We start from the raw sequence: 26961 nt of genomic DNA, 5'->3' as shown, positions 1-26961 counted from the left end.
GGTTGCAAAGGCTGAACCGGTGGCGGTGGGTTCAAGGGGGTGGACTCGCGTCGTGGGGTCGATGGTGCTTTCCTGTTCGCCCGTAGTTCCCGCATCATCTCCATCATCATCTGGTTGTTGATGGCCAATTGCTATGAAATATACCCCAACATGGCTTGAACGCTAGGTTCTTCCGTATTCTGATTAGATCGGGCGGTTCCACGGGTGGAAGTCCTTGCAATCGTTTCTCCCTCCTCTATTGGGAGAATCTCTTCTTCATCATCTCGCCGTGCAGCCATGGATCTGGTTGTCGTCATTGGAAGCGCTTGTCCGAGGAAAGGTGGCTCTGATACCAGATTGATACGATCTCTCCTTTAGGGCTAAAGATCGATCTTTTCTAATTCTCAGATCTGGACTAGATCTTGCACGGAACTTTGAAATAAGATCCCGAAATATTCCGCCGTCGGATCGACGCGAAATTTTGATATGTTTTAGGCCCGGAAAAGAGCTTTCCAACAAATCAAGTTTCAGGCTTGGGGATCTCGATATATCGTTCTTTTAGTGGATGAACATCAGGATGCTCTGTTTTGGATCCGTGGATGGAGGCACGAGATCCTAGGTAATGGTGGATGGTGGTGGACCGGCGTTAATGTGGTGGCACCGGTGAAAAGTGATGGTGGAATGGTTGTGGTTGATGGAAGGATTAGGGCAAGTGTTGGATAGATTGGACGAAGGGGGAGAAGAGGGCCACCCCTAAGGGACTAGGGTGATTAGCCGGACGAGGGAGGTTAGAAGCGGCGTCGCCGGGGATTGAGAGAACGGGAGCGAAGAAGACGAAGGAGGCAAGGCAAAACTCAATCTCAATAATCAATGATAATTTTGGTTGCCCTACACATCCTTTTATAGGCTAACCAACAACTCACATTAACCCTAAAACACAATTTTCGCCGACCGCGTTCGAACTCGCCCGACCGCGTTCGAACGCACCGAATTAGCTCTTCTGGATTTGCGAACGCGATGTAGGCGTTCGAACGCGTGATCGAACGCGCCTGTCGGTATTTGCGAACGCGATGCAGGCGTTCACAGTGCGTTCGAACGCACCGCGTTCGAACGCACAGTACATTCTCCTCACCACGTTCACAACCCCGTTCACAAACCGCGTTCGAACGCGACTTACAGAAAACTTATTTTAATAGAAATTAAACACTAAAACATGAAGCAAAAACTCTCCTAAAGTGAATCCATGCTCGAGACGACATCGGTGAAGTCCGAATCGTATCAATCAAGTACTCTACTACCAACACTAAAAGTAGATTGAGAAGCAATTGTGGAGACAGGAATACTTAATAAATTACATGCCATGAGAGAAAGATCTGGATATCAAAATTGATTGAATTTTCAATCATTAAGAATATTCAATTTAGAATTTCAATCAATTTGAGGCTCTTTTAGATACAATTCTAATTGTGACTTTTGTGATTTAGTCACAAACTCAATTCTCAAATGAATCAAACTCCTACATTAAAAAAATTATTATTCTAAATATATAAAGACCATCAAAATATATAATGATAAGAACATACTAATGGAACTAAATTACCTTCATTATAGAGTTGCTATCTTCAATATCATTTGAAACTTTACATAAAGTAGCTAAAGGTGTCACATTAGAAACTTTAGAAGTATTCTAAATATAGTGATCAAAGAGAGCAAAAATTTTCTCACGGACGTTTATTATCTCATAAGAAGAGCCATAGAGTTTGTTGTATTAGAATTCCTCAAAATGTATTTTGAACCGTGGATCTAGAATGATAGCTATAGCTAAAATAATACTGTGTTGTTTCTAATATTTCTCAAATTTTACATTCATCTGTATGGCCATACTACTAATAAAATCATTCGAGCTTTGCATGCCTTCTACTATATTCAATTGAATCAAAACCACCTTAGAAATGTACAAATTTGTTGTAGAATAGATAGATCCAGAAAATAGAGATGTAATATCATAAAACAACTTCAAAAACTTGCAAATCTTTTTAGCTTTATCCCATTCTTCTTGTGATGGACAATACTTATAATTTGAGTACTCAACTGTAAATGAAGAAATGCACGATGATATACAATAGCACTTTCAAACATTAGTAAGTTGAATTTCATCTTGTAGGCACATCTTGTCTCAATCCTTTATTACTATTCAAATAAACTTGTTTAACACACTCAGCAAATCTCTGTTTTCTGACTTGTGACCCTTTAACATATTTGATGCTCTCCCTGATTTTGAATATTGAATCATATATTTCTTTCAAACCTTCTTGCACTATCAAGTTAAGAATATGAGCACAACAATAAATATGAAAGAAATCATCGGCCATCACATAATAAAGCATCATTCAATGTGAGTTGGCTCCTCAACAACTCAACAAACAAATCATTTGCAGAGACATTATCAATTGTTATAGAAAATAATATTTTCTTTATACCTCATTCAGTCAACAATGTATAAATTTTATCAAACAAAGTTATTCCAATGTGTGGGGTTGACATTGCACAAAACTTTATAATATTTTTTTTTTGCAATATTTACCTTTCATCAACAAAGTGTGCTGTGAGACATAAATAACTAATCAGTGGTTATAGAGGTCCATAAGTTAGATGTTAAATTGATTCTTCCAAGAATAGAAGGTAACCAATTTTTGAGTTTATCCTTCTCCCATCTGTACATTTTTAAAATATTTGCCTTAGCTGTGTTTCTACTAATATGTATAACCGTAGGACATAAATAACTATCCAATACTCTAACTCCTTCATAATCAACAAATTGAAAAGGCAATTCATGCTTAATAATTGTCATTGTTACCAATTCATGGTATTTCTCTTGGTCAAATTTTAAAACTTGTAAAGACATAGATCCTTCTGATTTGGCTAGCAATAACTGTCATATTTCTTTACTTTTTAACTTTGGATATATAGGTATATGGGGCTTCATATTTCCAGTCTCATACTTGCTAGTGATATATATACAACAATGCACAATTTACATTTAGCCATCTTTAACCTATCTTTCTCCTTTTGGAAGCTCCTTAAACACTTCCCAAATATTGAATGTTTGCTTTCTTTTCCATTTGTTCAAGAGTTCTCTGCACCTCCTACTATGGAAGGAGGAACCTCCTCAAAAATATTTTCTCCTTCTTTAGCTTTCTCCATACTATCATCCATAACTAAAACGAGTGCAAGAGAAACAAGTAATTAAACACAAAATAGTATATAGATAAGACACTAAACAAGTAATTAAATACTAAACAGTAATTAAATAGATAAGACACTAATCAAGTAATTAAACATATCTAAAACATTACATTAAAAATAATAGAAATTAAACAATAATAGTAATTAAATAGATCTAACAATTAAATTGTAAATAAGTAAAACTAATTAAATAGATCAATACATTCCATGACTGCACACTCCATAATTACAACAGCTCTAAGGATAGACACATGTGACAGTTGGGGAGGCAAGTTAAAGAGAATAAGAAATAAAACCTGATTAGCTGAATAATCATCTAATTGGCCTTAAGTAGGAGGCACTGCGGCAAGCGGTAGATGGCGACCGATGAGATTGGAGAGAGAGGGGGCATGGCGAAAACTTTTTGCCCTTTTGGTGAGATGAGGCGCTGGACTACTAGAGATTGGAGAGTGGAGAGAATGATAGACCAACTTAGGTTTTAGACTTAAATTACCTTATATATATTTGGGTTGTCATGTTGACCCGACTTGACCCAACCTGAATATTGTCAAAACGGGTCAGCTATATAAACTCAAACACAACCCAATTATTAAACGAGTTAGGTGGGTTGACATGTTTATGGCCTGAACCCGATTACACTAAAAACCAAACCTAATTAAGAGTCGGGTTATCATGTTATATGGTCGAGTCAAGATTTGCCACCCCCTAGACATAATGGTTGTTTATTGTGACAATATGAGTGCTATTAGTATATTGAAAAATCGTATTCAACACTCATGTACAAAACTCGTTAGCATTCAACATTATTTCATACGTGAGTTAGTTGAAAACAAAGTAATAGCACTAGAATACGTTGAGACAGAAAAATAGTTAGGAGATTTATTTACAAAACCTTTGGATGTACAGAGATTTGAGTATCTTCATATTTTTTAGAGATCTGTGCTTTGGATTGATTTTTTTTACTGATTTTAGTAGGTAGGTTGCGTGCTTTTGATTTTTTGTTTAGGGTTTTCAGGTTGAGTTATTTGTCTTTTGGTTGATTTGCAAATCTTTCGATTTATTTTTCTGTTTTAGTCTGCATATGAGTTTTTCCTTTGATGTTTAGAGTTTTATTAAAAAAAATGGTGCATTTCTAGATTCAAAATATTTTCTTGATATATATATATATATATATGTGACATTCATTTGATTATGAGTGATTATAGTTAATTTTGTCATATTGAAGTATATTGTGTCATTTCAAATTTATTCACCCTCTTGACTTCTATAATAATTAAATTTAATGCCTTTGTGACATGTTTATATTCTTGAGTGAGCATGATTTTATAAAATATTTTCTTGGGTAGCTCATTATTAATTATGATTTGCACAGTTTGACCACATACTTAGTCAAAAGTATTATATTTGAAAAAATTAATGAAAATGGCTATAATGAGTTAGAGTAAAAGTGGTTTTGTGTAGAGTCCAATTTGACTCAGTACTTTGCTTGAAATTTTGAAATAAAATATTTATATATTGTTCATTACGTACTATAAGAAAATGGCTATATACTCATGTGTGGAATCCATCATTGCACCTATATGGTGTAAGTGATCAAAATAATACAAGAAAAATTCATGTCAAGTTTGGCGAATAAGTCGAAAAGTGCATTAATTGATACTAAGTCAATTTGACTACTGTATTGTATTATTATTTAATAGGAAATCTTATAAAAATTACTTCATGTTGTCTGTGCTCAGCTTACATATGCATTTATTTATGATCAATCAAGATCAATCTTTTGATGGCTTGATTGATCTGTGTATGACTTATTTTATTTGATCAACATATTTATGTTCTGAATTTACTTTAAAATGTTTAGAAGTGCATATCCAAAAATTAGGATTTTCTAGAATTTAACTAAAAAAAGTCGCGTTTGAACACGAGGACGAATGAGTTCAAATGCAAGCGGGTTTCTCTTTTATATTGCATTTGAACCCTCATTTTTTTTAAATATTCCCTATCTTCAAATCCTCAACCTCACTTCTTCCACCCTCTCAAACCACCCACAAACTCACGTTTTTCACTAAATTTTCCATTCTACTACCTTTAAAAGGAGTTTTCTTCTTTGGATCTAGTATCTTTGGGTGTTGATCTTTAAGTTTTCATCATCTTTTGCAAGGTATGATTTGAGAATAATTTCTTATTTTTTCCTTCAAATTAGCACCTTGATCTTGATTCGATTTCGTGCTTTTCAAGTTTTGATCACAATAGAGTTTCTACTTTAATGTTCTTTGAGCGATTGAATGTGACAAACATGTTAATTTGGAGTGGAATATAGGTTTCAATTTAGGTTTTCATGGTTCCTTGGACAATTTTCTTTTCGGCTTGGTGGTTTTTTTTTTGACATGAGATTTTTTTATGAGATATGTGTTGAATGTTAAGCATGACTTTGTTTCTCTCTAGAATGCCTAGAAAGATAATCTCTTCTAAGAGACCAAGGACCTCTTCTTCGTCATCGTCTTCCCTACAAAAGTTTTCGACACTAACTACTGCATGAAAGTACAAACATAATTTTGGGTCATGACTAGTGATGAGAGGGCAGTAATATTATCTGACTTTGCATCGTTAGGGATTGAGAGCCTGTTTCTTGAGCATGGTTGTTTACAAATTTGCAAAATGACCGGGACTACACATGTGTAGTCAAGGAATTTTTTTGTAATGTAAGTGTTCTTAATAAATATATGTGGTCAACTATCCGAGGAGTTTCAGTGTATTTGGATGTCGATATTATTCGACAAGAGCTTCACCTACCGAAGGGTGACTTTGCATATCCACATTTCGATCCTCTTCCAACTATTATATCTATTGCTTGTGACATTTTAGTGTAAGGAGAAGAGTGGCAAGGGAATATGATGTCATATGCAAAGTTGACATCAATAGCACAAATGTTGCATCTGATCTACCTCCACGAATGTTGCATCTCTTCTACTTGCTATAATCACTGACATGTCTATTGATCTAGCATCCATTATGTATGATGGTATAGAGACTGCTACGTTAAAAGAAGCACCTCATGAGGGTTTACCTTTGGAATTTTCATAATCAAGTTGTGCATGTAGAGTGGAGTAAGAGTTGACCCAAATAAAACTTGTGTCAAGTCTCAGAAACCACTAGATTGGATAACCATGAAGAGGAGTCAGGCATATGATTCTCCATCTTCGCTTAAACCAAGTTCCGCTTTAGCCGCTAAACCAAGTGAATTTCATGAAGAAATTTTATTTTTAGATGCGAGTTCAGATGATGACTCCATGAACTGAAGGAGTTTCACTTTATGCATGAGCATTTTGATCAACTAACAACCAGATCAGTGATTTGAAATTGGAAGTACCGAGGATTTCTGGCATTGCAGCGGAGTTATGAGTTGACCAAGAAAGATACGGGCTGAGCAAGCTCGTCAAAGTTCAATACTTGACAATATCCTCTCAATTCTCTATTGCAACTTTCCTCCTCATGAATAGACTTTGTCAATTTGAGTCAAAAATGGGGAGAGTTGATTTAGAGAGTCGAGTCTAAGGAGTTGTAGGAGTTTAGGGAGAGTGAGTTCTATTTGCTTAGTGAATATATTAACTATGCTAAACTATGTTTGAATGACTTACCCGCATGCTAATTGAAGTAATGCTTATTGACGTTTAAATCATATATGTTTATTGTTTTGTTTGTATGATCATTTTTACTTCTTGTTACTTTTGTTTAATCTTAGATTGATATGTTATTTTTTTATAGACTTGGATTTTTACATCCATCATATTTGTGTTGAATGCTCATTTAAGATTCTTTATAATTTTTGTAAAACTAGATATTTCGCCACTAATTGTCAAAGGGAAGATTGTTTGGTTTTTAGTGTTGGCAAATATGTACAAAATAATTTAAGTATTTTTATACATTTACATGAGCATTTATACAAGTTTTGAAAGTATTAAGACTAAAGATTTTGAACAATTAGAGGAGATAAGTCATCACGTTCGAACACACTCAGATCGCATTTGAATATGGACTCAGGCTTTGCACATACAAATAATGTGTTTTGGTCGTTCGAACGTGGACTCAGGCATTTGCACATACAGAGATGGTATTTTGGCCGTTCGAATGCTGGTTGCATGCATTCACAACGCGTTCACACATACAGAGATATTGTTTTGGCCGCTCGAGCACACCCTACATGTGTTCACAATATATTCACACATACATAAGGGTGTATTTGCGTGTTCGAACGCGCTTGGGAAAAATAAGTCAATACGTTTAAACATACCTAGGCCACGTTCAAACGCCACTACGTAACATGATAAGTCTGGACTTTCGTGAGACTTGTTATGACTTAGATTTGGCCTTATCTTGTTAACTTATATAAGGGTCGGGATGCCCTAACCCTAAAAGTGAGTTGGTGATTGCCTTTAAAAGAAATTTTTTGAGTTATAACATTCTTCCACTAATAAAATTCATCTCTTTTTCAACACGCCAAGTTTTCGTCTCAAGAGTTATCTAAATGAAGAATAAATCTGGAGATTGAATAATGATTTGCTATAGTGAATTTGTTATAGTACGATTTGCTACAATAAAATTAGTGTATGTAGAGATAACAGTGGTGTGCCCACCGTTGTAAGGGTGAAGATGATGTGGTAATACAGTGGTTAAAGGCGACGTTCAAGGTGGACACGTGGGGTGGTGGTGATGATATGGTTGTGGTGGTTAATGTGACGATCACGGGTTTAATTGGTGAAGATGGACGAAGTGGTTGGTGGCAAATAGCAGGAGGTGGAGGTAGCGATGGTGGTACATGAGAAAGAGAGAAAGAGAAAGAGAAAACTTAGATAATGGGTAAATATAATATTTCAAAAATTTTGACTTAAAGTTGCCAATCCAATATTTTGTAACACAATAATACCAATGGACATCCTTTCTAGGCTATCCCTACTTGTGCAGCCAATTCCAGATTGATCATATGAACCCAAAGACTCGAGAGTAGTTTTCGACCATTCTTCTCGCACAGGATTCAGGATTTTGAATGTATCTTATACTTGGCAGAATCAATCTTCCGAAAGAAAGCGGTATGTAATCTTTGTTGCAAGTAGCCAAACCGATTCAATCAATTTTCCATATAACCTTGCGCCCGCAAGGAAGACAAATAATGAGATCGGCTACCCTAATTTGTGTTCCGAATTAATTATTACCCTGTAGCTCCACAACAGGTAGAAATAAGTCTAATAATCTCACGCTTCACGCTTCACACTTCACTGAAGCAATATTGAGGTAGTACACATACACGTGTAAATATATTAGACAAAACACCCATATGAAGAAAGCACGTCTCTGTTACTAGTTCTAAAAGCTTATGAACTGCATCTCTCTCATCCGAGTAAAAGTAAATAAAGCATTCATGTGAACAGAGACAAATCACAAGAACTGTATCTCTCATAGAGAATTGGTCTCTATCAGTTTTCATTATTTCCATACACAAAAAAGAAATTAAAATTAGGATAAAATACCATGGAAGGTAACCGAAGGTTTCAAGCAGCTGCAGCCTCCAGCAGTTCCTTTTCAGCTCGTTCCCGGATTCTCCTCTCTAGTTCCGGCCTAAAATGCCTGATCAGCCCCTGCACTGGCCAGGCAGCAGCGTCCCCTAAGGCACATATCGTGTGCCCTTCGATCTGCTTTGTGACCTCCTGGAGCATATCAATCTCCTCCAGCTTCGCATTACCCACCTTCAACCTCTCCATTATCATCCAAAGCCATCCTGTTCCCTCCCTGCAAGGCGTGCACTGCCCACAACTCTCATGCTTGTAGAAGTATGACAGCCTTGCGATTGCATCAACAACATCAGTGGACTTGTCCATCACGATCACTGCTGCAGTACCCAATCCGGATTGAACGGCCTTAAGTGCATCGTAATCCATCAAAACGTCATCACATATGTGCTTTGGCAGGAGAGGGACAGATGAACCCCCAGGTATAACTGCAAGGAGGTTATCCCATCCCCCTCTGACACCTCCACAGTGCCTCTCTAGTAACTCCTTCAATGGTATGCTCATCTCCTCTTCCACAGTGCAAGGTTTGTTCACATGACCAGATATGCAGAAAAGCTTCGTTCCTGAGTTGTTCTTCCTGCCAAAGCTTGCAAACCATTCTGGTCCTCGCCTAAGAATTGTAGGAGATACAGCAACAGTTTCAACATTTGTGACAGTTGTGGGACAGCCATAGAGTCCAGCATTTGCGGGGAAAGGAGGCTTAAGTCTTGGCTTTCCCTGCTTGCCTTCAAGGCTCTCCAACAGAGCTGTTTCTTCACCACAGATGTAAGCACCAGCACCGAAGTGAATATGCACATCAAAGTCATAGCCTGATCCACAAGCATTCTTTCCCAACAGTCCTGCCGCATATGCTTCTTTTCTGGCCTTCTCAAGGGCTAGCCGCTCATTCACATATTCCCCTCTTATATAAATATATGCAGCTGTTGCTCTCATACCGACTCCTGCAATCAAGCACCCTTCAAGAAGTTTGTGTGGGTCATGGCGCATAATTTCTCTATCTTTGCAAGTACCCGGTTCACTCTCATCAGCATTCACAACAAGATAAGAAGGGCGTCCATCCGAAACCTTCGGCATGAAAGACCATTTGAGGCCAGATGGAAAACCAGCTCCTCCACGTCCTCGAAGACCTGATTTCTTCATTTCATTCACAATCCAGTCTGAGCCCTTAAGAACCAAATCTTTGGTTCTATACCAATCACCCCTCTTCATTGCACCTTTAAGGAAAGGGTCATGTATGCCATACAAGTTGGTAAAAATGCGGTCTTCGTCTTTAAGACCACCAAAGTGGGTTTTCTCTGGCGGCGGAGGTGGTGGAGGTGGCTGTGGAGTGTTTGCAGTTGTTGCAGCCTGGGTGCTAAATGATCTGCAAGCAGAAGAGAACTTCACATTGTTGAAATGATGGACCAGCCTTGCCCTCGGTGAAGGAATAAGGCCCTTGAGATGCCCCTATAAAGTAAAACACACATTAATTGAGGAAGTGCTGTTTAAACATATTTCAACCATTTAAAAATTTAGAACTACCTTGCAGAATAGAATACTATCGCAGAGTACAAGAATAACAAAAGAAGTTAGAAAAGCAACTTCTAGCAGAAAAAAATTTAGAACAGCCGATATACTAGGACTGCTGAGTAAACAAGAGGCTAGCAAAACAGACTGGAACTCAATGTGATAAATTGACATATTAGGAGCTGAACATAGATACAGCTAAAAGAAACATAACTGCAACATCTAGTAACTTCTTTCCACCTCTTGACTACACATTAGATATCTCAAATTCAAGTTCCAGTTTGATAAAAGAACACATTCTGTTTCAAGAAGTACAGAAAAATTATACTAGGGAATACATTGATCTGATTCCATTATATCTGTAAATTCTAGAAGCTTCATTACAACCCTTATGACCATTTCAGGTATCTAGAGGCCGAGTGGAAGTACAAAAGGAATAAAATTGTGAATTGTGAAATCTTCCTAAGAGTAAATGAGACAAGGTATGTGGTTCATCCCTTTCACTAAAAAAAGAGAACTCAAATGAGGACATATTGCAACTTTTACCCCCAACTACCAACATGGCACAAATGGAGGTTGGAAAACCAGGTAAGAAAGGAAGACATAAGAATTTACAAAGAAAGATCAACAAAATATAGCAAGTGATCAGATTACAGGACTCCCAAAGACTCTCTAAACGAGCCAAAGAAAAGTGAAAGCAATATTTTGTGCGAACAGTACTATTAGACACATGTACTCACGTAGGCACAGAAGGGCAACCTATCAACACTTTGGTTGGGTGATTAGTCACGGGGGAAAGACTTTGATGTTGAGCAGATTTTAGTCCTTTTTCTATGGGTATTTTAGTCTATTATCAGGGTTTGCCTATATAAAATCTTGTTATGTTATCATTTGAAATAAATGAACATTGAGATTTTGATATCTTCTAATCTCTTTCATTTGTAGATTCCAACACCCCACTAGTAAACTGCTTTCAGACACATGTACTCATGTAGACGTAGGAGGGTAGCCCATCTAGTGACACTTTTGCTGGAAGATGAGTTGTGAGAGAGAGTGTTTGATGTTGAGAGGATTACTCTTTTTTCTTGTTATGGGAATTTTAGTCTTTTGTCCTCTTAAGATTTGCCTATATAAAGGTTTGTTATCTTATCATTTGGAATAGTGAACATTTTGAGATTTTGAAAACTTCTTCTCTTTCGTTTGTGGATTCCAATACATTGCTAATGGATTTCACGGGTTAGTCCTTTGTTACTCTTTTCATCTACCATTGCTCTATATCATTTTTAGTATCAGAGCCTAAGATCCTAGTATATCAATGTTCTGCCTCTCAGATTTTACGTTGCTCTCCATTTATTCTTTGCTTGACCAATCGCACTATGAATGCCGGAACATTATGAAATCCAACACACAATGAGTACGACGAGTTCAGAATAGCACGAGAGCATCATCGTTGTTGAGGAACAAAAAGAATCTAATATCACCACAGAACTTCAAAGCGAGACTCAACGGCTATCAAAAGTGAGGTGAGTTGTCCATTTGTTATTCAATATTTAATCACCAAAAGGGAGATCAATCTTTCTCTTTGTTGTAGGTAAAAGAATAAAAGACTAAACTCCCCTCAACATTAAAGTCCCTCCCTCACAACTCATCACACAACCAAAGTGTCATTGGATAGGTTGCCCTCTTGTGTCTGTGCGAGTACACGTGTCTAAAAGTAGTGTCCGCACCAATTCGCCCAAGGTAGAAGAAACTCGACCCTGTCGAATAGGGTTAAGGGCAGCTCTGGTAGAACTCCCCACAGGTTCAAATCGATTTGCTAAAGCTCTTCACATGTAATCCACATGCTACCAGACTCTGGACAGTCTCTCCATTGAACTAGAAGTCAGTGAACTCCTCCATCAGAGTTAGATGCTACCTATCATCCAAAATACCATCTATATTTTCTTTTCGTGTGGATGGAAAAAAAAGAGGTGGCAGGATTAAAAGCACGCATATCTAATAGGTGAAAGTAGGTGTATCATAAGAATCATCAGGGATGGTCATATGAGGTTTATAAGTTCCTAAATCTTTAACATTAAAAGTGAAACTAATGTTATACATAGAGCGAATATCTATAACATAAGCATTAAGTCCTGCACATTTCAACATCTAAAAAGGTCCAGCACTATAGGCTTGCAATTTCCATGTGGCTCCTAATGGAAACCACTCGAGTATAACATGAACCATGATAAAATCTCCAACACGAAATTCCTTAGCATGTCTATGCAAATTGGCCTGTAAATTATTTAGTTAATGACTATTTGAGATTTGCTATTATCTCGTCATATTATTGCACTCATCTGCATTGTCCCTCTACATTGTCATTAGTTAAAACTCTTTTGCATGAACCTACATAACGGTTGGGCAGTATCTAACTCTCAATCTCAATCTAATATGGAGCCCAATGCTATGGAAAACATGCAAAAATTCATTCAAGAGTCCTTTGAAAAATATGTCACCAAGCTAGATGATATCAATGCCTGCTTTGAGATCTCTTTTCATCTACTACTGTTCTATATCAATAGTTGCATTGGTAGCTTCATAATCAGAACGAAAGTTCTGTAAATAGAACTATGAAAAGGAATCTCTACAGGTATTGCAATATTAAGATGCAAACTTTGTAACAAGTTTCATCTCCACAGACTAAATGAATGAAACAATGCAAAGAGTGTGAAACACTACTTCGGGTATTTAAATTTAATGGTACTATCAGCTCAGATTCCATTATCAATCAGTGCAAGCAAAAATTTAAGTTCAAAGAGATTGCTCATTGACTTGGAAAATAAGAGCACTTTGAAAAGGGAAATAAGAAGTTGGTAGACATGAAAACTAGGAGATAAGCACAATTTCTCTGCAGGAATCATAGGTAGGAGATATATCTTAAGAATATTCAACAATACTAGAATAAATATGATATTGCACAAAGAAGTACAAAAGTGGGTAGGCTAATTTGCACCCTATAGAGAGTGGACTCACTAAAGGCACTAGCAAAAAGAATCATTGCTTATCTAACTATACCTCAGATGTCTGCAAACATCCATATCAAATTATAGTAATTTGTCGGCCCATAGAGAAAGGCAATAATTGATCTCAAAAATTAGTTAAAATATTCAGTAAGAGCTTGATTGCTTCAGTTAAGAATAAATTAACTAAAGATTTTTCACAATGAGACTTAACGATGTATATTATTTGACAATGGAACTGTTCTAATTATAGATGGGCATCCAATTAAGAGTACAGAGAAAAACCTTAATCTATTGTTTCATGATAAGTAGTTCTAGACATAAGTAGATGGAGTGCAACTTTAGTAAATCGAGGCATGAAAAGAGAACCACCAAGAAAAAACTCCAGTCAACTTAAATCTATATTTCAGCAAGATAGGAAGATTAACATGGGAATTTCTCATCTAAAGAAAAATAATTAGCATGGTTCCAAGTTTTGGCTGATCCCGATCCATAGTGACTGGTTTTGGCCAAGCATCAGTCGGATCGGCCGTATCGGGCGATCCCACCGGAGACGGGCTCTCTCTCTCTCTCTCTCACTCCATCTCTCTTCTCTCTCTAATTCTTTTTCATTTTTTCTCTCACCGGTGCCCTATCTCTCTCATTTCTTTCTACTGTCCCTCTAGCATCTCCTCCCTTCTTCCTCTCTTTCTTTTCTCCAATCTCTCTCTCTCTCTCTCTCTCTCTCTCTCTCTCTCTCTCTCTCTCTCTCTCTCTCTCTCTCTCTCTCTCTCTCTCCCCTTCAATCTCTATTACTACAATAGAAAATCTGTTGTAGTAACAAAGAGTGAGATAGAGAGACAAGAGAGAGTGAGAAAGAGGAAGAGATTGAGAGAGAAGAAATGAAAAAAAAAAAATCATAAAAAAAAACTTGCGACAGTAAGAGAGGGAGGAAGAGAGATTGAAAGATAAAGAGAGAGAAAGAGGAGGGAGAGAAAAGAAATAAAATAAAATAAAATTTGCCTTGAGGCAATAAAAGAGAGAGAAGGTAGAGAGAAGAAAGGAAAGAAAATTAGAAAAAAATAAATTTGCATTGGCAATAATAGAGAAAATGAGGAAAAGAGAGAAGGGAAAATAGAAAGGAGAACCAACTCGGTATTCATCAAAGTTTTGAATAAATTAATATAATTTTTAGTTTTTAGACTTCATATATAAATATCATTATTTTCTTATAATTTTTCTAAATTTTTAAAAAATTTCCCCATATTTTTAAATAATATTTAGAATTTATATGATTAAAAAAATAATCTGATCCGATACAGGCGACTGATACGGCCAATACGTATCCTTTTTTTAGATGGCCAATCCTGATCCTAATATCGAGTTTTAGAACCTTAATAATTAGAAGGAGAATAACCTCTAATGTGTCACATTGATTGCCATATACCGTTAAGAAAAAGAAGAAGACAAAAGAAACGAGAATCTTAGGTGATAAGACATCAGACATGCCATGATTTATAAATCATAAAAATGACAACTAGCAACAACATATGCAAAGTTAAATGCCCACCAAGATAAGAATGTAAAGATGGATAAGTGACACTACTGTAAAAGAATAATTGAGGTAACTTAAATCGCTCATTTATAAGAGCTAAACATATAGAGGAAAAAAGTTTTAAAAAATGCAAATTTATAAGAGCTAACATGGTGTAGGAATCAATGCGTAATTGACCCAACAGGGGTAATTTTGAGTTCAACTGCGTAGTATTAATATCCAATTGGATCAATTCGACTCAATTTGGTTCACATTGGCTCCTCAGTTTTTCTATAAGGACATCAATAGGACGGAAAACAGTGCCTTAAGTTGCATTAATGTGTTTCAGACATTCACTGTCCCGGTAGCTTGACTAAACACTTATACTGACCATCCTTTATTTAATGTCATTTTATACTTATCTTCTGGTAGTCAATCTCAAAACTACTTAGTACCTGATTAGCCTTACTAGGTATCAACCTTGGGGTTGATACTTCTTCAGTCCTTTTTAATCTCATGTGACTTGGAAATTTTTTGTAGAAATTTCTTAGCATTATGCATAATATTGCAATAGTCAACTTCAAAATTAAATGGGATCTGAAACCCAAGAATAAGAAATTTAGAAGACCAAGAACAAATGACACTCAAAAAAGGACAAGAACAAAATTATGATAAATTAGACCCTACAAACTCAAATTGAGAAAATTCTGGCAAAAACAAAGATGTCCTTAAATTAAGTCCAGATAAACATGCATTTCAATGAGAAGAAAAAATGCTTTTATATCTATTACCTATGACAACTTTTCTTGAAAATAATTTAAGTTAGAAAAGTTTTAGTACCCGCATGCACCTTTTCTTTTGAAAGGGAAAAAGAGAAGACGAATGGAAAGTGTGATGCTTTTAGTGTTACTACATAACTACATATATTCATCCAAATATACATGGGAATGGAAATCTGAGCATCCTATAAAGGACACACACTTTGTTAAATATCAAAGTCTGGTTTACTGCTATATTCTAATGTATAATTCTATAATTCACAAATCAAGTATTCATAGGCAGGGATGTACAACAATTTGCATAACTATGACGAGATAGTTATTCTAATAGTCAGTTTTCACAACAAATCTCCACATTACATATGATAAACCATAAGCCAGATAAAAAGAAATCTTGCTCATGCAGTAATATTTTCAACACTAAGGACACACATCAACCTTTAAAGTCACTATTGAAATGATTTACTTGACCCATTAAAAGAGACAAAGGAATGAGATTTTCCATGATCTACTTGCATTCTTCAATTTGAAGAAGACAAACAATGATGGAAACATGTCAAGATGACCTTGAAGAATCAGAATACAAGAAGGAAAATGGAGTTGAAGTTTGCGTCCCTACATCCTAAAAGCACTAAGAAACATTGATAGGGAAATGGAAACATTATCCATATAGCATAGCATGCTGCTATTTATGCAATATCACAAAATATTGTCCTAGATTAGTAGACGCTAAATCAAACTAATATGCTTCACTTGACATTAGTTTTGTTTCAATATTGTTTTCAATTTCAATTGAAGATGACGTTATTATGCCAATCTGGGTCCATGAGAGCAAGATCTGGTCAGCTTTATCCATGTCACGAGAGGAGAGATTATTTCCCCGGACTCAAATATTCAGGTTGGAATGTTTTACTCAACAAATCAAGTCATGCCCTGTTCTTTAATTACACAAATCACTAGAGATTAAATCAAAATATTCCTTCTTTTAGATTATTCTTGCATAAAAATCTACTTTTTAAGATTCCTTCCGGTGATTGCAAATCCTAAATTGCAACCAAGCTCACCATCTGACCATAAATAGTCGCCCTATCAGTTTATCCTATCTATATAGCTGCCTGTAAGAATCCATTAATTATTTCAGAGCTTTCTCAGCTTACAATTACACGCTACTAATTGAATATAACGATGAACAAGAAAGAAGAAAAAAAATCCGTCTTTTTCTCATGGATAAAAAATGCCCTAATTTCTGATACTATAAACAAATCAATGCCCGCAAGAAAACATTGGATCCTAACTCCAACGAAAGGCCCTAAAGAAACTTAGATGTGATCAGAGATCTCAGGGAGTTCATGTACCGCAAAGAGATCGGACTTCTCGCCAGAGATCGCGGCCTCGTCCGAGGAGAAGAAGCGGCCGGAGGAGAGCGTCGACGACGCCGGGGACGGTGATCTAACGGACGACCTTAGGTTCTTGAGTAAAGCTCTTCCCACCGCCATTGGAGAGCACCGAATGCTTCGAATCTACACTCTTCCTTCCTTTATCGAGGCGGAGATTTGAGATGGGAAATGGAAACGAGGGATGCAGGCGTGGGTAGGATAGGAACCAGGAGAACTCCGCACGTGCGCTTAGACGTGCGAAACTAGTCGGCAACCATATTTGGGTGGTAAAATTTCTTCACCGACTTTCGGTTTATGAGAAGTTGGGGATGACATCAAACTGATTTTTTGGAATTTTACTGGACAATGCACTGTCAGATTCGACTATTCTACAAATTTTGCATCACATTTAAAAAAAAAAAGAATTCAACAAGTTTTTAGCCACTGGATATTTGGTAACAGGAGAAGATGGCGAGAGAAAAGAACAGTGACTACAAACTTATTAAAAAAAATTTCAATTTTTTAGTATAAAATTTATAATTTTTCCTTACAATCTATTTTTCTTCCTTTTAAGGAAAGTCCGTAGACCGATTTATATTATTAGTTTCAATCAAATGATTACAACTTGATACAAGGAAAGAAAAGGTAAATAGGATAAGAACTCTAAAAACAAACCACTTGACTAAATTACAAACCGAACTACAATAAAAGCAAAGTATCTAAGTATCAAGAACAAGTACTCAAACACAATAAGAAAAGAAGAGATAGAGCAATGCTCTAGAATCAAGTCTTCCTCTTGGCCAACTACAGCTGCACTACAGATATAGCAGCATGAGTCTTGAAAGACTAAGCTCTTAATAAAGGAGCAAGATAAGAATACAGGCTCACCAATGACGGAATCTAGCAATCATAACAAAATTACTTTCCAGTGAAAATAAGAACAGCACCAAGAAACGAAACAGCAAAAGAAAGAAAAAACAATGAGGGGGTGAAAGTGATAACTCTGTTGAATTCATCCGCAAAACTAAGAAACTATTTTCTCAAAGCATAGATGAAATTTATAGACCAGGACAACGATGATACTAATGGCTACACTGGAGGGCTGAGACTATGGCAAGAAAGATCCATGGCGACAATGGTGTGGAAGCTGGGCAAGTGAGACCTCCGTAGCTGGTGCATACAACGGTGGCGTGGAGGTTCGAGAAGCGGACCAGGGCATGATCCATGGCTCCAAGCGTTCTGTGTAAACGACAGAGTCACAGAAAGCCGAGGAGAGGACAGCAGCAAGATGGATGGTGGAAGCGTCAGCGATAGTGGAGTTGCTAGGTAGACGGTAGATGATGGCTTCGAGAGGGAAGGGAGAGACATCGGCGGTTGACATACAACGACATTGAGAAGAGGAACAACAAACTTTTAGGAAGGAGAAGAAGAAAGAGGGGAAAGGAGAAAAAAGAGTGCTCCCCTCCCCTAGCCTGTGGCTAGGGGGAAGAGGAAAGCCTTGCCAACGACGACGAAAAAGAATGCCCTACTAGAAGGGAGGGAAAGAGTCTCTGCGCCAACCCTAGCCTAGGGCTGGCGTAGAGAGCGAAAAGTCTTGCCGATAGTGGCGAGGGAGAAACTCCCTCTAAGAGGGAGGGAAAAGGGTCTCTGCATCATACACTCCATCCTTACAATTTATTACGAAAAAGATGATATCATAAATTCTGAATCCTAGACCTTAGAGACTAATTACAGAAATAATATTATGTAGGTAAGAGGGAAAATGGTTATAGGGAAATTGATCGAAAGCATCTTGCCTTGTATTTTTACTATCATTTACACGCTAACTTATCAGTATTTATCATTTGAATCCAACACTATGAGTTTAATCTTTAAAAATACCCTGAGTTAAATTTATCTAACAACACCTCACGGAATGAAGAATATTCTATTAATTTCAAAATTAAAGAACCAAAATTACCCCTCATCAAAATCACTCTTGAGTCGTGCCACATTTTTTTCCTTTTTGTTCTTTCTTTGATTTGATAGTGAGGGTAATATGATCATTTTACACCTACACTAAAATTAACTAATGTATATGATTATATTCAGTTAAAGAAAACTAACATTACCGTAGATGATTTGAACATCACAATTGATGTACTCAACATCCCCACTCTCTAATGTCTAAAGACAGCATCCTTATCTTGATCTGATTCAAATTCTTCTTTGTCAAAGTTATCCAAATCATCCAAATTGATTTCAATGTCTTGCTCTTCACATTAAATTTGAAGAATCTTTTACAATATGTCCAAATCCTTGATATTCATAGTATTTGATACTTTCTTAAGGTTTAAACTTTCAGTTTGTCCTCTAGGTCTAGTGGAGTAGTTGTTTGAGTTCTTTCCTTTTTCAGTGCCTTTTTCTTTTGCACCTTCGGTACTTGGATTAAAAATCTTTAAGTATTTCTTAAATTTTTCCTCTTTGTTGGAGGATTTTTCTCATTAAAAAATTCATGGCTATGTATTTGCCATGCTTTTTTGTTTTCAATCCTTACTTGGTTTTCACATTTCAACTTGTATTCCGTTTTCATAATTTAACAATATTTAGATTTTCATATCCTACTTAGTTTACATTTTTGAAGTCTAATTTTAATCGATTCTCTAAATCTAGTGGGATTTTTTTAATAACTTCTAAATTTTGATCAAGCCAATCAAAACAACCATATCATGACAAGACAATATAACTAGAGCACATAAACGAAATATGTCAAGTAAATGCTAATGCAATCATCCAGAAATAAGACATCAAGTTGCTAATATAAAAATTACTCTTCCTAAATCCTAACTAGAGATAAAATATATACTAAATAGGTGGAGAATAACCGTAAACAACCAAAAGCCAAATATATTTATCAATAAATTTAAGAAAGGCTCTCGTCCTATTTTTCCAATAATAGTGGTTTGAACCAATAAGAAGAGGATGCCTAATAGTAGATTGACTTTTTTAGGTAAATTCATATCTCTAGAAACTTTCTAAAATAAAAGGAATATGTTCAAATACCAATTAAAATTTTACTCAATGGAGGAGATATAGAATCCTATTAGGTGAAAGAGATCGGAATGTCAAAAATAATTCAAACTAGGAAAGCCAAAAAAAAATTACTAGGTTTAGAAAACCTAATAAGAATCAAACTTTGGAAACAGAAACCAAGTAGGAGATAGAAATCTTAATACTGATTTAACTATAAAAATTGAACACGAGTCAAAAACATGAAAACTAAGTAAAAGTTAAAAAAAATGAAAAAGCACAACAAACATGGCCACAATTTTTTTAGGGTAATTTCCTCCGTACTCCATAAACAAATATAATTTATGTTTTTGCTTCCTTACCCATTCTACTTTTACTTTGCAATTTCAGCCAAAATTTTCTCAAAATGCCAAAATTACCCTTGCACCAAATTTGAGAATGTATCCTTCCATTAAATGCATAGAGATCAGTTTAAAGATTTTTTTTTTACATCTCGCCCTTTCCTAGCATTGAATTATTAACATATCTTGATTTTTTTTTTCATCTTATCTTCTCCACCAAAATTTCTAATTTGGTGACAAGAAACTAAAATTTCTCATCTTACCAAAACCCCTCGTTTCTTCTCCATAATCTTAATCTCTTCCTTTCTTATCATATGAACTTCAAACATGCCTCACCAAGGCCTCAAAGTCTCGATCTCCTTTATCATGGCCCTCCTCCTTTCTTCTTCGTCGTCCGTGAGAAAAATAGGATTTGCTTGTTTTTTTATCTTGTCATATTGAAGCAGCCTGCAAATAAAATATTATAATAAAGAGATTAAAATTCTCAAATTGAGCACTTATTGCTATTCAAATGTATTGGTTCATAACTTTATTAACATTACGAAGGTTAATAAAAAAAAACCAAAAGTAAGTCTCTTTTAGATTTTGAGGCATAATTCATGTGGATGACTTGCCTCTCTTTAAAATATTAGTTATCTTGAAACTATTTTTAGTAATTTACTATGATAGTAGTCAAAAAAAATTTGTATTTGTACTCTATTATTTTTTTATGCTGGTAAATTTTGTGAAAGCATTCTTTTTCTGTATATAAAGTAATTCTAAATTTTTTGAGTTATGATTACTTGCATTACTTTCAGTTTGTAACACGATATGTAATATGGGTGTAAAAATACCTTTAATATAATGCTTAGTGGTAATAGCGCTATTAGTTTTTATTGGGTATGGATACATTGCAATTCATTAAATGGTGCCAAATATAAAAAAGATATAAATTTTTTGATATATACTTTGAACATACTTGGGAATTCATAGATACTATTTCTAGAATCCATAGGTATATTGATGGAATTCATGGAGACATAATCATGATCCATAATTTCTCATAAATATTCTACATGCAGAATGAGTAAATGACTAGATATAGATTATGACACACGTAGAAATTATGATGAAAATTATAATTAATAGAGTCAAGAAGGGGAGAGAATCTAAGCAAAGCCACAATTAGCCCCAATTATAGCTATTATGCTAAGACAATTAATACCTCACTTAACAGTTCTTCCACAGCAAAGTACCATAGGAATCAAGCCCATATACTAATTTATTGTAATTAAATTGTATTTGGAACAATTTGGATTTTAGAGTATGTGGAACAATAAAATTTTGTATTGACATACAATACTAGAATATTTAAAATGTAGAATAATATATATTTCTTTGTGTACAACAGTGGAGTATTTTGACAAACAACCTATACAATTCATAGATGTTATTTTCTGAAATATTTGTATACAACAGTAAAATATTTTGACATATAGTCTATATAATTCTATAGTTAATATCTTCAAATTTTATATATACTGATTCTAGATTCTATATATATTAACTATAGATTTGTATGGTTAGTAATTATTACCAAAACATTGGGGCAACACTGCGGTATGAGTTTAACATATAAACTCATATGTTAGTAGGTCAAGTGCGCACCCGAATGATAGAATAATAAAAGAAAAATAAAATATAGACTTGAATTTTTTTTTTTTTTGTGAACTCTCCTAGTATGAAGTAAAGATATTCCTTGTTTTTATTTCAATTAGCATCAGAGCATATCCTAATTTCACTTTTTTTTTGTTAGTATCTTCGGGTTCTATATATGCTGAGTATAGATTCTATAGATACCAACTCCATATAGTTGTTAACTTCATATTATTCCATTATTATGACTATGGATTCCTGAGATATCAACTACGGATTTTAGATATGATAATTCTAAATACACTCTGTAATAGATGTATTATCAGATTTTGTATATATTAACTTTGAACTTTATAGTTACTAATTATGAATTCCAAAGAATTAATTATATATATTATAATTACTAACTATGAATTCCTAAAATATATATATGGAATATACAAATATGTTTATAGAATCCATAAATATATTTATGAAATCCAAAGGATGAATTTTATATAACTTAAAGATGAATATATACGAGATCTATAATTATATCTATGGAATTTACAAATATTATTTTTCTTGTTCTCTATGGCTATATATTTTATTACCAAATAAATATATAATTTCTTGATACATTAGCTAAATTTCAAACATTAATAAAAGATCTTCAACCTCAATAATGTCGATAAAAGAATTAACTTATTTTGATGGAAAAAGATAATTAATTAAAATATCATATTCATCTAGATGCTCTTTTATTAATATATAACTTTTGCCTTCATTTGTAACACGGTAGAATTATTTTAATGTATAAAAGACAAGTACTTCTACTTTCATAATAAAAAAATATTTTATGCTCATCCACTCTTATAAACTTTCTATGTAAACAATGACTAATATGATGGTATGAATGTGAAGTTTTTAGCTAAAGTTTTCATTAAAGATGTGAAAAAGAAAGAGAGAGTTTGTTGAAGAATTCTTTGTTAATATTTAACATAAATAATAAAGCATTGTTATGTTGATGTAAGAGAAGAATAGAGAAGTAATATATATTTTATCTTTCCATTCCTACCTATATCTCTTCACAAAGAACATGTTCTCTATTCTTATGAATATAAAATTAGAAAGACAGAAATGGGTAAATTAGGTGACATGACTTTATCGTGATGCGATTTTGTCCACTTAATACATGCAAGGGCATTATGGCCAAATTATAGTTAAAACAACTAAAAATGTAAAGAAAAAACTAAAATGATTAATAATATAAAATTATATATTCTATTGTTTTATAGTGCAAATCACTAATTTTTTAACATGAAAAAACCTTATTCAACGAAGAGAGGAAGAATCCACATATCCTATCAACCTCTCAGATTAATATATTTTATATTTAAAACATAGATATAAGATTCGTTTATAACTACTCTCACTATGATACAAACGACCTCTTTGATTGAAATCCTCTTGCTCGAACTTCTTATGTCAATAAATTGCCCAATGAAATAGACTATTCATCATTGATTGTTCTTAAATTGACAAGGATCAAACTCTAAAGATGATAAATATGTTCGTTGTCCTTTAAGCTCCTTTACTATTTTAAAACATGATAGACGATCTCGAAGCAACAGACATAAGAATGCTCTCCTCAATAGTTTCTATAAATTGGGTGCAACCCAAAATAGTGTGATGCATACCCCGGCATAAAAATTACATATCAATTCATATGTCATTCAAAGTTGGGTGCGCATCCGGTAAGTCAGCTGCACACCATGCCAGTCTAATCAAATAGAAACTTTTGAATCTACTTCAAACATGGTGTTTCTTTTTGGATTTTTTTTTGAACGAATCATGGACATTTTACTACACTTATAAAATGATGCCAAAGGTCAAATTAAGTTAGAGAATTCATGAGAGATCAAATATTAATTGATTTAGAGTTCTACTTTTCTCAAGGAGCTTACTTTCTACAACACTCAACATATGTAAAAGGTCTCCTCATAATATATATGTATTTGACTCCGTAAAGGATCTAGAGAACACTACAAAGTTAAGGCTAAAAATGTATAAAATTCTCATTTAGATGAATGTCTCAATCTCTGGCTCTCAGTCCCTTAAATAAAGGTTAGAACCATCTAAGATTCGTACTAGACAAGCCATTTAAGGATTTTCCAAAACTAGTTTTGAATTTAAACTTTTTTTGTTGTCCTTGCGTGCTATCTAACACTACTTAAGTTTTATTAAGTGATGCATTCTAGCTGTCTGGACACTCTTAGTCTTTTCCCGACGTGGTCCTAAAATATTATTCTCTAAATTTAATTCTACATCAATTAACTTGAAATCTTTGCAAGAAATGTATGACTTGACTATACACTTGAATCTAATTTATACAACTCAATTAAATATAATTTTTTTCATGAAATTGCTATTACAAAAATCTCAACCTTACACTTACCTTAGAAGTGTGAAAACCACCATTGCAAAGATCATTATCCTCTCATATAGTTGTTACCTTGGCATGAAATCTATTAAAGTATGAATATTTCTCACGACCTTGCTCTTGTTGATATGCTTGCCAAAGTTAAGAGAAGCATCAACAATATCACTAATCTTGGCATAAAAATCATCAAAAGTTCTACTTTCCTCCATATGGATATGGTCTCAAAGGTCATACTCAACCTTTGAATTGTTTTGATAGTTTCATTGTGACCCTCCTCTCATGGGTGTTCCCAACAATGTCCCATGAATCCCTTGCAACCTCACATGTCCAAAGTCTAAGAAACTTGTCTTGGGATACACCACTGAACATGGCATTCAATGGTTTACTGTTTCACCGCTAGTTATTGTAATTAATTTTGTCTCACTAGTCTATAGGTTTATCTTCAAAGAGTACCCTATCACTAACAATGACTTGAGAAATAGAGTATTTTGGACAATCGACAACCACGCATGTCTCATGGTCAATTGACCATCTCTTGAAACTTCTATAGCAAGAATAAATGCAAAAGCACAAGAATAATTTTCTAAAAGTGGGATAAAGTGCTTAAGACAAGAAAGTAATAGAACATTGCAAGTAAGATGCAATAGCAACAAAAATAGCACAAAAGCAAGATCATATCCTTTTTAATCAAAATAATGGTGATAAATCCTAAGGTTACTAGCTCTTGTAATGCCTTGTGAGTTCCCAAAATTATTCATGCTAATTAAGCTACAATCTACTAAATGATACTTCTTACATAGGTCTAGTTCTCTAGGCAAAAAAACTTCGATCGCACACGAAGTCAACTAACTTTCTGACATGCTATGTCTTATCAAGAATTCTAAGAAAAGTAAGAACAACCACCACGACACAAACACAAAGATTTACATGGAAACACTTCGATCGCACACGAAGGGACAAACGACAAACCAATCAGGATTAATCATTTGTGAGATGCAGTATGAAACTAAGTTACTTACAACCCTAATTTACACTGATCCCATATGACATATTGATCCTATACTGCCCTCCTCTTTTGGAGACGCTTGCTCGAACCCCTCTTTGATGAACCAATCCATCTTCCTTACTTTAGATCGCTCTCTAAGCTACAGGCCTTCTATCTTCTCTTCTAGGTAGGTGGTGGTGGTGAAGATAAGTTTGACTATCCAAGGTCTATAGCTTCAAAGTTCCAATAGAACGGGCATTGGCATATGATGGTGGTGGATCTCTCCTCGCCTCTCCTTTTTTCTCGAAGGCTCTAGTGCTTTCTTTTGCAATAGGATATCTATGTAACAAAGCCCTAAGAATCCCCTTTTATAGTGGGGAGATCCTAACTGATGGATGACTAAGATTCCTTAATAAAACTTGTTGGTCCACATTAGTGTAATGCAATCGTTTGAATGCAACGATATCATTCGACCGATCGATGGAGGAACTTTAAGGTTTATAGTTCCACCAATCGATCAATCCTTGTTTATTGTTCCATTTGTGGCTACAAACTTAGGTGGCAGGCTACTGATCAATCCCTAATCGAATGTTCTCTTTGTCATTTGACTAATGAAACTATTGTTCTACCATTTCTTAAAACCTGCCATTGAATAGCTGAATTCTAAATTGTTGACTTCTAACACATGAAACTTCACTCCAGTGATCTGAGTGTGCTTTGACCATGACCATAAACACTATGTTGTACATAAGCTAGCTATAGACTGAATTATGAGAAGCACGAATTGTTAAAACAGCAAATGAAGAGCATCACATTGTCAAGGCAAAATAACATCTTTGTACATAATTTTTTCCTATATTGATTTTATCTCTACTTCTTGTAATCAACCTACACATGTAACTTCCAGATTCACATTAGGGCACATTTTGTAATTTGCATATAAATACAATAGTTATTGTCTCAGCAACTACTAAGATAGCTGAGACTTGTTCAACATAACATTCTCTTATTCTTCATCTTGGTATCAGAGCCTAATATGGCTAGCGTCGTCAATAGTAATTTTTCAGGCAATGTTCAAGGAGAAAACACAGGCAACATTAGTAATACTAGCAAGTCTTTAACTCTTGCAGGTAATCCTTTTGGTTCCTTCTATTCTGTGAAGCTCAATCATGATAATTTTTTTCTTTGGAGAAAATATGGTTCTACCTATGATTAGAGGCAACAAAATAGAAGGTTTCATAACAGAGGCCAAACAATATCCACCTGAGTTCATTGAAGTAACTATTGCACGAGCCACAAAGAGTGAGCTTCAAAACAATCTTGTATATAAAAATTTGGTTGTTCGAGATTAGATTTTGCTGGGTTGGATTTACAACTCAATTGATATTGAAGTAGCTTCAAAGTTGATGGGGTATGAAACCTCAAAACAACTTTGGGAAGCCATCAGAGATCTATTTGGCTTGAAAAATAGGTCCAATATTGTTTACTATAATAGGGAATTTAACAAGTTGCAGAAAGGAAGCATGAAGATGGCCGATTACCTAAAAACTATGAATAAATTAGTTGATAACTTAGCACTTGCAGAACCTATGACCTTAGATGAT

General features: G+C 34.9%; 1 protein-coding gene across 1 annotated transcript; it reads right to left on the bottom strand.

The window, feature by feature from the left end:
* Nucleotides 1-8509: 8509 nt before the first annotated feature.
* Nucleotides 8510-17254, bottom strand: LOC140790561 (NADH dehydrogenase [ubiquinone] flavoprotein 1, mitochondrial). The gene is made up of 2 exons (XM_073140687.1): nt 16945-17254; nt 8510-10235 (listed from the first exon to the last, which is right to left on the bottom strand). The coding sequence occupies exons 1-2, from the start codon at nt 17083-17085 to the stop codon at nt 8772-8774; spliced, it is 1605 nt and encodes a 534-aa protein (XP_072996788.1). The 5' UTR covers nt 17086-17254; the 3' UTR covers nt 8510-8771.
* Nucleotides 17255-26961: the final 9707 nt, after the last annotated feature.

This window comes from Typha latifolia, chromosome 6 (assembly GCF_019914945.1).
Source record: "Typha latifolia isolate L0001 chromosome 6, TyphaL0001v2, whole genome shotgun sequence".
In the NCBI taxonomy this organism is placed as follows: domain Eukaryota; kingdom Viridiplantae; phylum Streptophyta; class Magnoliopsida; order Poales; family Typhaceae; genus Typha; species Typha latifolia.
Note: the sequence above shows the minus strand (reverse complement) of the source record. Positions and strands in the feature narration are given on the sequence as shown.